Source organism: Salvia hispanica, chromosome 4, assembly GCF_029641045.1.
Source record: "Salvia hispanica isolate PSC_SH4W2 chromosome 4, Shi_PSC_v1, whole genome shotgun sequence".
Taxonomy (NCBI): Eukaryota; Viridiplantae; Streptophyta; class Magnoliopsida; order Lamiales; family Lamiaceae; genus Salvia; species Salvia hispanica.
In genome coordinates, this window is record NC_142695.1 from 53,545,736 (window position 1) to 53,559,936 (window position 14,201).

The following is a 14,201-nucleotide window of genomic DNA, read 5'->3' on the forward strand; positions in this document are numbered from 1 at the left end:
TTATCGCACTCGCTTGACTGCTTCACTTGATTGCATCCGATTTCTTTTATCTCAAGGTCTTGCATTCCGTGGCGATGATGAATCAGAAGAGTCTGAAAATCATGGAAACTTTCTTGAGCTTCTATACTTTCTTGGTGATCACAATGAGTATATAAAGAAGGTTATCTTGAGTAATGCACCGGGAAACCATAAAATGATAGCTCCTAGTATCCAGAAAGATCTTGTTCGTGCTTGTGCTATGGAGACTACTAGTGATATTCTTCGTGAGGTAGGTGATGAATTCTTTGCGATATTGCTTGATGAATCTCGTGATATTTCAGTGAAGGAACAGATGGCAGTTGCTCTTAGATTTGTCAATTCCCAAGGATGCGTTGTTGAAAGATTTCTTGGTATTGTTCACGTAGGAGACACCACAGCTTCCTCATTAAAAGTGGCTTTAGAAGGTTTGTTCTTGAAGCATAATTTGAGTTTGTCTAAAGTACGAGGCAAGGCTATGATGGGGTTAATGGGCTAAAGACACTAATATTGCAAGAGAACTCTTCTGCTTATTATGTTCACTGTTTTGCTCACCAGCTCCAATTAGCTCTCGTTGCCGTGGCTAAGAAAAAACCACAAGTTGCTGCTTTTTTTAATGTAGTGAATAATATCACTACTGTTGTTGGAGCTTCGTGCAAACGCAGAGATCTACTCATGGAGAAACAACTTGAAAAACTTCAAGAAGCACTTGAAAGTGGTGAACTCTTAGTTGGAAAGGGTTCCAATCAAGAGAGAAGTCTTCAAAGAGCAGGTGATACACGATGGGGTTCTCATTATAGGTCATTGACAAATTTGTCGATTATGTTCTCTTCGGTTATTGAGGTTCTCCAAATTATTCAAGAGGATGGTGTTAAAGCTAGTCAGAGAGGTGAAGCATTTTCCATCTTAAGTGTTATGCCTACTTATGAATTTGCATTTATTTTGCACTTGATGATGACTATCTTGGGAATCACTAATCAGTTATCTTTAGCATTGCAAAGGAAAGATCAAGATATTGTGAATGCCATGGATTTAGTTAGGGTGGCAAAACAACATTTACAAGATATGCGGGAAGAAGGATGAGAGTCTCTCTTGTGCGAAATATCTGTATTTTCCATGAAAAATGATATTGATATCATAAATATGGATGACAAATATGTGACTCCAGGACGACCTCAAAGGAAAGGAGAAGTTTTGATAAATTTGAATTACTTCCGGTTTGAGCTTTTCAATAGTGTTATCGATTGGCAAATTCAAGAGCTCAACAATCGCTTCAATGAGGTAAATACACATTTGCTTCTATGTGTGGCTTGTTTAAGCCCAAAGGATTCTTTTGCTGCTCTTGATAAGTCCAAATTGATAGAGCTTGCCCGCTGTTATCCATCGGAGTTCACAGAGTTTGATCTTCGGTCGCTTGATAAACAACTTGAGACTTACATTCGTGATTTAAGTTCACATAAAGAGTTCTCAAGTCTCAAAAGTATCGGAGATCTTTCTCAGAAGTTGGTTTCTACAAGAAAACATATTGTATATCCATTTGTTTATTTGCTCGTGAAGTTGGCGTTGGTATTACCGGTTGCAACGGCATCAGTGGAGAGAATTTTTTCAACTATGAAAATTGTGAAAACTCGCCTTCGCAATAAGATGGGAGACTCTTGGATGAATGATTGTTTGATTACATACATTGAGAAAGACATATTTTGTAAGGTTGATCGTAAAAGAATTTTGATTAGTTTTCAGGTTATGAGACCCCGTCGAGAACAGTTGTAATTCTTAGGTAACCTTAGTTAAGGGTCGATAAAATTTTGTCCTATATATTATAATATATTATATTTTTATTATATTTTTATATTTATTTATTTATATATTAATATTTTTGCCCCTCATACTATAATTTCCTGGATCCGTCCCTGCTTTGGAAGACTTCGCAGAAGAGCTCACTATGAGCACAGATTTGACCTTAGCAGTGGAAGACTCATAAGTCTTAAGCATGTTGTGCAACTCTGGCAGCCCAACCTTCATGTTGTTCATGTTGAAATTCACAATGAAATTCTCAAAACTACTAGGAAGAGACTGCAGAATTAGGTTTGTTGAGACATTTGCGGGGAGCATCGTTCTAATCGATGCTAACCTCTCAATCAAACCAATCATTTTCAGCACATGCTCAGAAACCTTGCCTCCATCATGAAGCTTGCACTTGAAGAGATCGCGAAGTATCTCATACTCCATAGTTTGAGCTTGTGAAGCATACAAACTCTCCAAGTGTTTAAGCATCTCATAGGGAAGCATGTGCTCATGTTGTCTTTGAAGTTCCAAACTCATGGATGACAGCATGATGCACTGAGCATCATTTGCATTTTCAACATATTTCTCATGAGCAGCAAAATCAAACGTAGCAAACTCAAAGGATTCCTTACTGGGAACGACACCAATTGGTTTGTCCAAGACATAATCAATTTTGTCATGCCTTAGCACCAAGCGCAAACAACGGAGCCAATCCGTGAAATTTGACCCAGTCAACTTGTGTGTTTCCATCAAACACTTGTAAGTCAAGTTTGACATTTTATCTGAACAGAAAAATACAATAAAAAGTAAATTAGAAAAGCATACAAAGATCACATTCGTATCACTAACCAAACAAGGGTTTATTGTATTGATTAGCTCCCACTAATTTTTAACATATATTATGTCCCCCAAACATAAAAAAACGAATTTATATCAAATATAAATTTTAGTGGTTCAAGATCAAAGTCCATATTATCGCAGCCCCTACTTTGGCTGATCACTACAATAATATTACAAGGTAGGCCTCCAAGCCAATTGCAACAACTATTTTGCAATTCTTGGTTTATTAATCCAATTAATATGCATCCATAAACTATTTAGGTCGCTTTAGCTTCACTAAACAATTTAAGTAAGTCAACCCCATCACACGATGTCAACCATGCATCTATGAATGAGCCTAGGCCTTGTGGATTTAGAGTAAACGCTTTGGCGTAAAACTCGTGGTCGAAAAGGCTAGGAACATCAAACAATTATGATGGACGATGCATTTATTTCAAAAACAAGACTTATATTTTATGGGAAAGAGTGCGATACTAGTTATGTGAGCATAATATCCAATATTAAATTTTAAACAATTACTGAGCGCCGCCTACCCAGACATAGTATAACACGGACTACAAATACTGGGCGCCCCCTACCCAGACATAGTATACACGGACTACACATACTGGGCGCTGCCTACCCAGACAATAAAATGGTCTCTAACTACTATAGTTAAAATAAATAAGCATAAAAAAAATAGCATGCTTATCACATAGGATATCAAATAATGCCCAATAAATAAAATCAAATTTTATTTTCTAATTAAATGTGGATTTAAAATTATATTAATTCTAAATTAATATAATATTGTTGTTTCCAAATTAACAGCGATTGCAAATTACTATTTGCAAATCAGTAACAAGTTTGTCTGTGTAATTGAAGTTTGTATTATTAATTCCAAATTAACATTAAATCATTAGCCTAGCTTTTAATATTTCTCAATTCTACTGAAAAATAGTAGCCAAGCTGCAATTCTGGAATCTGCTCCTTTTAAGGAAGCCCAACAAATCTACAAAACCCAACAATCCACAACCCCTAACCCAGCCCGAAGACAAGGCCCAAAACCCGTTAGGGTCAGGTTGTGATGCCGCTGTCTGGTTTCTTCCACTGTGCTTCCGGTGACTGAAACACAATTCCAAAGGTTTCCAGTACTGTAAAACTTTAATTTTCGGAAGATAGCAAGTCCTTTTGATTTCAAATATATATGTTGGTTTCATATTTAAAATAGAAAAAGATTCAATATGACCTTTCAAAATATTTTAATGAAAACTGGTCTCAAAACTTGCGAGTTGTTTTCGAATTTTTTTAAAGCATCACAATATGTTCAAAATACTATTGGACGAATTTTAAAACCAAAACTTCATAGTCTAACTTTAGTTTTGCAACAAGATTTTCACAAACCTTTAATTCGATTATTCTAAATTCACGAATTAAACAACAATTTCAAAATATGAAATCTAATTTTATTCCACAGATCAAGTCATAGTTTTAATTTCAAAAATCACTCCACAAATTATTAGACTACAAAAACAATTATGAATCGGGCCCTGGGCTCTGATACCACTGTTGGGAATTCTTGTAATCATCTAATGAGCGCAGCGAAAATTTGCATACAAGAATAACAGATCTAGATTCATAATGATATTGCACGTTGAGCATGTAAAACACAACGGAACTAAATCTTATTTGTTGTGTTGTTTTCTTCTGCGATTGAATCCTGCAAGTTGAATTCACTACTATCGAGGTCCACGTGCAATCCAATCCGATGCAGGAACTATCCCGGTACAATTGCTCCGTACAAGAATGCTAGGAATTCTCTTTACAAAGCTTTACGTATTTTCTCTCTAATGTTACGCTATTTCTCATGTCCCACAATGGAGAATAAATAACCATTATATAAATGAAGAGTCACTAGGGTTTCATGATTGTTGGGCATATGGACTATTATAATTATAGCCCAACTGTAATTACTTAATCCATATTAATCTAATTCTAGCCCATTTCCTTTCAACCTCCAAACTGGTCCATATATCTTTGGCTGTTGGATATTGGGTCAGACGGCTGACTAGTTTCTGCTCTACATTCTGGATTAACCACGTAAATACGCAGTGGTCGGCTTGCTGCCATCTCTCGAAAGCTTGGTCGGTCCTTGCCGGAGGGGTTGGGACTCCCGTGATGTGAGATATCAATCCCCTCCCGCTGATTGCCGCTTTCATGAGAACCCCAAGTAGTGTAATTCTCACCATTTAATTTTTCTCCAATAATTAATGGTGAAGACTCGAAACTGTAAGATTCAGACTTTTGGTTTGGTGGAGAGTCTGTGGGGATCATTGCTTTCTTGCTATGCGCAATACTTGTGCGCATAAATTCGGCAAACATTTGAGCAAATTGTTCTGGTTTCGTTGGTTTTTCATCGTTTTCTGACATGGTTTTCTGGTTTTGACAGGATCTGCCGGGTTTTGGTTAAGAAGTTTGAGATTGGTCCGAGACAGTGATGAGACTACTCTGAGTCTCACCCATGCTCTAACACCATCTTGAATTGTGTATCAGCCATGGCTAGGAAGAATAGAGGAGAACATGAGTGTTTATTGTATATAGCTTGATAACTTCTATTCACATTCTGTCACCTTTTATAGGTGTTACACGGCTATATACAAGGAATGATATCAATGGTATCAATCTACCTTTAATGCTATCAATTACTTCCCCTAATTGTATCAATTTATTTTTGGAGTATCAATGTGATTGACATCCCATATTCCTTGTTTAACACTCTCCCTCAAGTTGAGTGGTGGGATCCCCAAAACTCAACTTGCTTAGTACACTCGTGAAGCTCTTCGAGTTTACCGCTTTGGTGAGAATATCTGCCAATCGATCCTCAGACCGAACAAAGGGTAGTTCCACAGCACCACTCTCGATATTTTCTTTGACGAAGTGCCTATCAACTTCAACATGTTTGGTTCTATCGTGTTGTACTGGATTCTCATATATGCTGATCGCTGCTTTATTGTCACAAAAAAGTTGGCTCATATTTGGGGCAAGTCCAATTTCTCTCATCAATCTTCGTAGCCACAAGATCTCCATTAGCCCACTTTTGATTCCTCTGAATTCTGCTTCAGCACTGGATAATGCGACCACCTTTTGTTTCTTGCTCCTCCAGGTGACTAGATTACCTTCGACAAAGGTAAAATAGTCTGTTGTTAATAGGGGTGAGCATTCGGGTTTCGGTTCGGTTTTTTGCCTAAACCGAACTGAACCCGAAAAACCAAAATTTGGTCAAAACTGAAACTGAACCGAAACCGAACCGAAACTGAAAACCCGAAAAACCGAAAACCAAACTTTAAAAACCGAATAAAACCGAAAAACCAAAATTTTTTGAAATTTCAAAAACCCAAAACCTAAAACCGAAAAACAGAATTAAATTGAAATGAGCATGAATTTGAGTTTGAAACAGGGACCACTGCCCAGTATATTTCACCTGATTATACACACTATCAATTGAAATTCTCTATAACAAAACAGTGTATCAATAGAAACGAAGCATACTCTTTTGTGAATTTTAATGAATTATTTGGTAGTAAGTGTAGCACCAATGCCCAACGCTCTGAATCCACACTTCTATTTGGCATCTACCTTTGGCTTTCACCAATTGATGCTACGGCACAAAGCTATGACGATTTGGAGGTAAGCATGAAATACATAGAGGAGGGAACTGGAGGCGTCGGCGTGGGTGGCTGGAGGGCGTGGGTGGCCGGCTGGAGCTTTGGAGGTGGAGAGATGGAGGCTAGGGTAAGAAGGATTGGACTTTGGAGTTTGGAGGCGGTAGTCAGAACTCAAAGTGTTAGGCGTTCTTTTCTATTAGGGTTTAGAATTAGTTTTAAAATAATAAAATATATATAAACATATATTTATATATATAATATTAAAATATAATTCGGTTATTCGGTTTTATTTTTCATCCGAACCGAACCGAACCGAAAAACCGATTTTTTTGTATTTTCAAAATCGAACCGAACCGAAAAACCGAAAAAACCGAACCAAATTTTAAAATTTCGGTTTGGTTCGGTTCGGATATTTGATTTTTGGATTTTTTGCTCACCCCTAGCTGTTGATTTCCTATTGCACCGGTGGCGGGTTGTTCTTGACTTTTCTCTCTTGCCACCATTCGGGGTAGCCGTGTAGTTCAAAGCATGTCTCTCGCGTGTGCTTTTTCTTTCCAGAGTGGCTGCACACCAGTTTCGACTTGTCTTCCTCCGGTAGTCAGCTCCAGTTTCCACCATTTCCGCCGCTGCCTCGTTGGATAGGATTGCGGTGTGCTGCTTGATTTTGCCACGGTTGGGTCACTGCCGATCCAACCCTGATTCCTTGTGTGACAGAGTCTCTTGTTTGTAAGACGGCTGATCTGGCGTCTTCTCGCCGAAGGATGGCATATGCGGCCTCCACCGAGGGAAGCGGTTCCTGTCTTAGTATCTTCTTTTTTATGCTCTCGTATTTTCCGTTTAGGGCTACGAGTAACTGGAACAATCTCTGTTGTTGTTTCTAGGTGTTGTATATTTCAATATCCTCGACATACTTCATCCGATTTGGTTGTCTCCGATCTATAGAGATCCATAGATCGTTCAAAGTCGTCCATATGTCCTCCAAGGTTTCATCTTTCTGTTTTAATGTTATTGCTCTTGCATACAGGTCGTATACCTGAATCTTGTCGCCTCCGCTTGCGTAGGTGACCTCCAGACTGATCCATATATCTTTGGCTGTTGGATATTGGGTCAGACGACCGACTAGTTTCTGCTCCACATTCTGGATTAACCACGTAAATACGCAGTGGTCGACTTGGTGCCATCTCTCGAAAGCTTGGTCGATCCTTGCCGGAGGGGTTGGGACTCCCGTGATGTGAGATATCAATCCCCTCCCGCTGATTGCAGCTTTCATGAGAACAACCCAAGTAGTGTAATTCTCACCATTTAATTTTTCTCCAATAATTAATGGTGAAGACTCGAAACTGTAAGATTCAGACTTTTGGTTTGGTGGAGAGTCTGTGGGGATCATTGCTTTCTTGCTATGCGCAATACTTGTGCGCATAAATTCGGCAAACATTTGAGCAAATTGTTCTGGTTTCGTTGGTTTTTCATGGTTTTCTGACATGGTTTTCTGGTTTTGACAGGATCTGCCGGGTTTTGGTTAAGAAGTTTGAGATTGGTCCGAGACAGTGATGAGACTACTCTGAGTCTCACCCATGCTCTAACACCATCTTGAATTGTGTATCAGCCATGGCTAGGAAGAATAGAGGAGAACATGAGTGTTTATTGTATATAGCTTGATAACTTCTATTCACATTCTGTCACTTTTTATAGGTGTTACACGGCTACATAGAAGGAATGATATCAATGGTATCAATCTACCTTCAATGCTATCAATTACTTCCCCTAATTGTATCAACTTATTTTTGGAGTATCAATGTGATTGGCATCCCATAATCTTTCCTTGTTTAACAAAAGATGCATCTCACTCACATCCACACTTGATAGTTCAATTCCGATCTACGTTACAAACAATATTTTAATTAATGTAAACATAAACAACAACAAGAAATTATACGTAACTTATATAATTAAGGTGTTTAGGGAGCCAACAGTAGTAACTGAAATTGTATGAGAGATCATTTGGCTTTCTTTCAACGATAAAACGCATTCGAATTATCGATACAAGTTAATCTTAAGTAATCGAATAGACCTAAAGAAAGCCCCTTATGATTTTGAGCCCAAAAAGGTATAGGCCCATTTGGATCGAGCCCAATTGATAGGCCCATTTGGATTTTGAGCCCAAAATGTAAAAACTATTTCGTCTTCTTCTATTTGGGCGGAGAGTTCGAGTTTCGAGCCCAGTAATTACAGCAGAGCTCTCATCGTTTTCAATTTTCATAGCAAAAGGCTATGACGTCTCTTTTGATTGGTGGAGGAATCACTGTGAAGCCCCCAATTCCATTTTCCTCATCAAGTTTAGCTTCCTTCAATTTCGCAATCCCCTCTTTTCCACATATTAAATCGATTACTATTTCACGGAATCTGAAACTGGTAGCTGCTGCTTCTCCCATGGCGAGTCAGCAGAGCTCAGTCGAAGCGCCTACTTCTGTCCCCGATTCTTCCATCAAGCTCCTATTTGTCGAAATGGGCGTCGGTTACGATCAGCACGGGTGCCTCCTCCTCTCTCTCCCTCGCTCGATTTTATGATTATGCCGCGAATTTTCTGATTCTAGTTTTTATGTAAATGAAAAACAGACAGGATATTACATCAGCGGCAATGCGGGCTTGTAGAGATGCCATTTCCTCCAATTCAATTCCTGCTTTCAGAAGAGGTAAATGATGCTAAAGTTATTTTCTTTCTTCCTTTTGTTTTCTGTTGATTTTGAATTGGATTGATCCCCTTTATGACGAGTTCTGAGTTGAACCCTAGATTATTGTTATTTTGTGAACTAATTGATTTTCAATTTCAAATGGGATGTTTGAACTTTTTTGTAGCTTGTTGTAGGCACATGGAATCAAATGGGGTGTTTGAACTCTATAATTTTTTGTAGACATATGGAACTCTATTAGTTGATTTTCAAATGGGATGTTTGAACTCTATTTGTAGCTTGTTTATGGCCTTTGTTCACATAAACTATAAGATTAAACGTGTGTATGATGTATCACTATGAAACTGTCACTATCTTAGCTGTATTTGCTTACTAGCAGATAGGGAGTGCTTTTCTTTTCATTCTTTATGACTGTTTTGGTTGTGCTTGCGCGTGGTGGTTAGGTTCGATACCCGGTGTTTCATTTGCCGAGATGAAACTGCAGATTAAATTGGGAGTCCCTCGACCTCTTCAGCATTTGTTGGATATCAGTAAGGTCAAGTCAGTTTTTCCTTAGTAAGTAACTGCACCTTTTCGACTTATCCACCTGTTTCTGCACGTGTGTTTTGATTGTTTATACTTCAACAGTGGAGCGATAATGAATGTTGAAGTTGCGGATGGTGGACTGATATGCTCAAGTGGTGTGGAAGTTGAGGAAATGGGAGACAAGAATGACAATTGCTACATTGTCAATGCGGCTGTCTATGTTGGCTACTAATTAAGTTGATGTGTACAAGGTTTGTTTCTCCTTTCCTTCAAGCATGCTGATAAACATGTTCAATCGAACCAATTCTAAATCAGTTGCCTCGTGTTGAAGAAAATCATTACCCCGTCTAATTGCAGATGTACTAATCAATCAAGATCAAAGTAATACGGAGTAGTTTTTTTCATTTGCTGCTATGCTAATTCAGTTCTTGCTATATCTTATAGCTCATGTGTAACGGACTATCGAAAAGTGGTGCTGCTGCACAGACAAGTTGGCTGCAAGTCTCAGGCAACATAAGGGGGCTCCATTTTTCGTTCCACCTTGTCTTCATTGTATTTAGATGGACAGCATATACTCTGTTTTTAGTTGTTGCACTGTCTGATTTCAATCAGTTTTCGCTGTAATAAAACGGTTGATGGTTGTTTTGATGGAACATCACATTCAGTTATATGCTACTATGTTGTTTCCACCATATCAACATCAACAGAAATTAAAAACCATTTCCTATTCATGCAATCAGTGAATATTTTTACACTTTGAATATATTGTATTTCCCACTTATTGCTTCAATCAAACTAATGACAAATTCACATTTGGTTGTTTCTCAGTCACCCTAAAGCAGAGGGAAAATGCAACTAATTATAGACAGACAAGCTCACATAACTAGAGCTGCATAGAGCAGCTGGTTCCACGTATCCGGCAACCCAGGGAGGCACCAATGGCTGCAATCGACCCCTGCATGATCGCCACTATAAGCAGACGGATGGGCATCCTTCCTCAGCTGAGACAGAAACGTAATATCCAGCAAATACACGGGCTTCTGCATCCTGCTCAACACTCTGTTAACAACCTCCACCTCCGCTGGCGTCCCCCCTGGATATGTCGACCCCTCCAGAGGCTGCTGCTCGCCGTTACAGTTCTTTGACGCCGCCTTCCAGTCCCTACCTCTGCCAAAACAAAACCGGCCCACTTTTAGCCATAATTTCGACTACCCTGAGACAGATCATGCACTATCTGAGTATTAACTTACTGATAATGAGTGGGAGAGATCCCCTGGAAGAACACTCTCGTCTTGGTGGGATCGACGTTGAGATCAACCCAGCGTCCCCACGTTGTCAACCCTTTGTAAAAGGCCACCAGGCGGTTCATGTCCTTGGACACGGTGGAGCCATCTTGTATGTAGTCCCATCTGCAACCACAACCATACATCACACTTCCGTACGAGCTCATTCACAAAACTTAATCATACATGAGTGTAATCAAATTACATACGCTTGATCATCGCCTTTGTGAGTCCACCAATGCCATGTGTTGAACACAAGCATGTCCATCCCTCTCCACGCATTCCCTTGCTGAATCGAATCCAGCTTCAGCACCCTCCCGATATTCTCCCTCGTTATGTCAACCAGGTACGGTGATCGGTACAACAGTATTGTAACTCCATAATCCTGAAAACATCAATAAAAACAGTTAAACCTGTCAAAATCTACAAGTACAAACACCAACTTGCTCATTCTGCTTTTTTGAATATTCTTCAATGGCGGCCAGTAAAGAACTCAATAAACCAAAAAGGTTGTATTAAATGGTGTTGAGCTTAGGCTGGCAAAGGAGAAATATTTATTGTTACAGAGGTGGAGATTAGGCCATTGTGGCCCCTTTGACAGACCATCCATTTAATTTCTCCTACAAATCTAGTTTATTCAGTTAATGATTTCCTTTTTTATCACCAATTTCTCCAAATCTTGAGCATCAGATTCTCCTAACTTCCTAATGATGACAAAGTTTCCAACTTTATCAGATTATACTCAACCTCACTAAAGAAAGATGCTAATCATGGTCAAACATGAGAAAAAAAACATTAAAAATCTTATCTTGAAAAACAAAAGAACAAAAAATCATTACACTAACTAAAAAAAGATGAGATTTTTAACTGACCAAGAATGTCACAGAAGAAAGGGTGCCTTGTCTAACATAGTTGTATTTGGAATTTGGAGCAGCTGCATAAATCATACAAGCCAAAGACTGCCATTGATTCAAACTCAGTGAATCACCCACAAACATAATCTTCTTCCCACTCCATCTCTTGAGAAAATCCAACCCATCAAACCTGAAAAAAGTTAAAAAATTGGGTTAAAAATGTGTTCTTGAAAAACACAGAAACAAACATGGATGTGTGTGTGAACCTGGGAGGGTTGCAGGAGTCGGGCTGCCAGGAGAATTTGAGGAACTGCTTATCGGGTCGGCCGTATTTGATGCAGTCGAATTCCGGGTCGATGAACGGGCAGCCCGAGGACTGGTAGAGAGGGTAGGAGGGATCCGGGACCCATTTTCCTTGGAAGAGGTTGCAGGAAGTGAGCAATGCTTTGTTTCTGGTTGTTGTGTTTGTGCTTGAGAGCTTTGCTGAAGCAGAAGGGAGTGGCAGTAGCAAAAGTGGCAGCAGCACTAAAAACAAGGCTTCAAGAATGAGGAGGGGTTGTCGGTGATTGAAAGAAGAGAAGGGCATTGTGTGAAAGTGTTTTTGGGAGTGGGGGAAAGAAAACAAAAGATGTGAAGAAAAAGCTGGCTATTTCAAAATCATGTCTTGATAGTTCATAATATATGTAGAGGGAGGGGGGTGGGGTGGGTTCACATGGTGTATTTAGCGTAATGCCGAGGAGGAAATGGAGATTGAAGAGTTGGAAATTGTTGGAAGTATTTGAGTGGGAAAAGGTGGGGTGTGTGGGATCACTGGGATGTGTCTTTTTTTGTACATTTGGTAGCACAGACTGTTAAAGGTTTTTGGAGGCTAATTTGTTGCTTTTTTTCATGAAAAGAAAAATGGGTTTGTTTTGTTTTGTTTTGTATTTTGGTTGGCGCGCATGTCACGGGATTTTCAATAAACATTCTATTTCTCGTTTGTTTTCTTGGAATTCAACTGAGGTGAATATAAATATAGGCACCGATTTCATTCCTGAATAATGCAACTTCTTGTTTTTGGGATGTTTTTCTACTACTTTAGTGAATTTATGCATTTGCTTTTAGTCCACATGTGGTGAGTAATTATGAGGCCTGATGAAGATAGTTACTACTACTACTACTTGAGAGCACTGAGCTATAGGGTATTTTTTTTGAGAAAGTTTCCAATATAGTAAGTTGAGAAAGTAGGATAACAAAGAGAGAAGAGAAGAGTAAAACTTAGCCACGCAGAGACAGTTTTTGAGGTGGGGTTGGAGGCAGCTGCGACGATGGGGCTCACAACACGCACTCGTACTTGTCCCGTGCCCACTCACCCAAGAGCCGCAACTGAGGCACGCACGATGCTTTTTAATTTTAGCATAATTAAATGATTATTGTTGGATCAAATATAACTAAAAACATTGAGATACATAATTTATATGGAAGTATATAAGTAGTCAATTAGATATAATTAAAAAATAAAATTATGACAGTAAAATCTACTACTGAATAGTTACAATAAAGAATGACCTTTGGAAATAATTATATTTAAAAAACTTACTAATATATGACACTATTGTGAAGAAGCCCCCAAATCTAAACTTTGAGAAAGAAGTCACTCCAAAATTGAAGTTTGAGGAGGAAAATTATGCTATTTTTATTCTAATTTTGAAAGAGTGTATTCAATTTGTCATTTTTTAAACAACAAAAAGTTGAAACTATTTCTCCCCTTACCCGTATATTTTGTCCAAACGAAACAACTTTTATGAGAGTGGGACAAGTCTATAATACTCTGTAGACTTGTATTTGACTTTAACCAAAAGATTTTACCCCAATTAAATTAACCTTTCCACTACCTAGTTTATATGCATACCGACATGCAAGTTGTACGTGTACAAGTTTCATTTTTCTCTTGTGTACTATTGATTTTTTTTTAACATGACAAAGTTTTTTTTGTTGAGGCATTAATGTTACCAAGGTAAATATTGTGCAATAGTCATATTATCATTTCATCAAATGAAAACAGTAATACAATAAAAGTGCACATACAAATTTCGTTTTATCGATAAATAGTATACAAACCGGGACTCTTAATCACGGACAAAAAGAATAAGTATTATTTTCATATAGTACGTCACAATGTATGCAGTAGTACTATTATAATTTGATGTATAATTTACTACTTATATTTATTATTTATACTTTCCTTACATAATTGTAGTTCAACAAACACATGATGCACAAATTTAGTTCCTTGAATATCTCTGTGTCAAGTGTCAAGCAATCAAAGATTAGAAAAATAGGGATAACAAACTGGCTGTTAAACAAGTAATGATTGCAAATTGACAATTTCGGTAGCATGGCCCAACTCACCAAGAATTTGCCACCAATCATAGCACACACATTTTAATTTATTTAGATATATTAAACAAATGTGACAAGTTGCAGAGGGAGCTGTAAGCCATTGCATAGTGATTTTGAGAAGAGGAAACAAACTAGATTGTTTAACTAATTGATTTCCCACTTGTAGCTTCAATTCTTTAATGG

General features: G+C 38.3%; 2 protein-coding genes and 1 pseudogene across 3 annotated transcripts; 1 reads left to right on the plus strand and 2 right to left on the minus strand.

The window, feature by feature from the left end:
* Positions 1-6,738: 6,738 nt before the first annotated feature.
* Positions 6,739-7,767, minus strand: LOC148929431 (uncharacterized; annotated as a pseudogene).
* Positions 7,768-8,494: 727 nt separating this feature from the next.
* Positions 8,495-10,167, plus strand: LOC125195824 (50S ribosomal protein L34). 2 transcript variants are annotated; one of them, XM_089057176.1, is made up of 5 exons: positions 8,495-8,815; positions 8,901-8,977; positions 9,418-9,529; positions 9,602-9,750; positions 9,857-10,167. In XM_089057176.1, the coding sequence occupies exons 1-4, from the start codon at positions 8,556-8,558 to the stop codon at positions 9,729-9,731; spliced, it is 579 nt and encodes a 192-aa protein (XP_088913302.1). In that variant the 5' UTR covers positions 8,495-8,555; the 3' UTR covers positions 9,732-9,750; positions 9,857-10,167. The 2 variants fall into 2 exon arrangements, with proteins under 2 accessions (XP_088913302.1, XP_047950032.1); XM_048094075.2 differs by having other exon boundaries at positions 8,496-8,815; positions 9,944-10,167.
* Positions 10,168-10,199: 32 nt separating this feature from the next.
* Positions 10,200-12,326, minus strand: LOC125195823 (protein trichome birefringence-like 38). The gene is made up of 5 exons (XM_048094074.2): positions 11,903-12,326; positions 11,655-11,826; positions 10,992-11,167; positions 10,750-10,908; positions 10,200-10,666 (listed from the first exon to the last, which is right to left on the minus strand). Exons 1-5 carry the CDS (start codon positions 12,220-12,222, stop codon positions 10,375-10,377), a joined length of 1,119 nt encoding a protein of 372 aa, XP_047950031.1. The 5' UTR covers positions 12,223-12,326; the 3' UTR covers positions 10,200-10,374.
* Between the last annotated feature and the right edge of the window lie 1,875 nt (positions 12,327-14,201).

Coding starts and splice junctions, on each gene's coding strand:
- LOC125195824 (XM_089057176.1), top strand. CDS start 8,556: ATGACGTCTCTTTTGATTGGTGGAGGAATCACTGTGAAGCCCCCAATT. Junction 8,978..9,417: donor AATTCCTGCTTTCAGAAGAG/GTAAATGATGCT, acceptor CGTGGTGGTTAG/GTTCGATACCCGGTGTTTCA. Junction 9,530..9,601: donor GTCAAGTCAGTTTTTCCTTA/GTAAGTAACTGC, acceptor ATACTTCAACAG/TGGAGCGATAATGAATGTTG.
- LOC125195823 (XM_048094074.2), bottom strand. CDS start 12,222: ATGCCCTTCTCTTCTTTCAATCACCGACAACCCCTCCTCATTCTTGAA. Junction 11,827..11,902: donor GACTCCTGCAACCCTCCCAG/GTTCACACACAC, acceptor AACTTTTTTCAG/GTTTGATGGGTTGGATTTTC. Junction 11,168..11,654: donor TTTCTTCTGTGACATTCTTG/GTCAGTTAAAAA, acceptor TGATGTTTTCAG/GATTATGGAGTTACAATACT.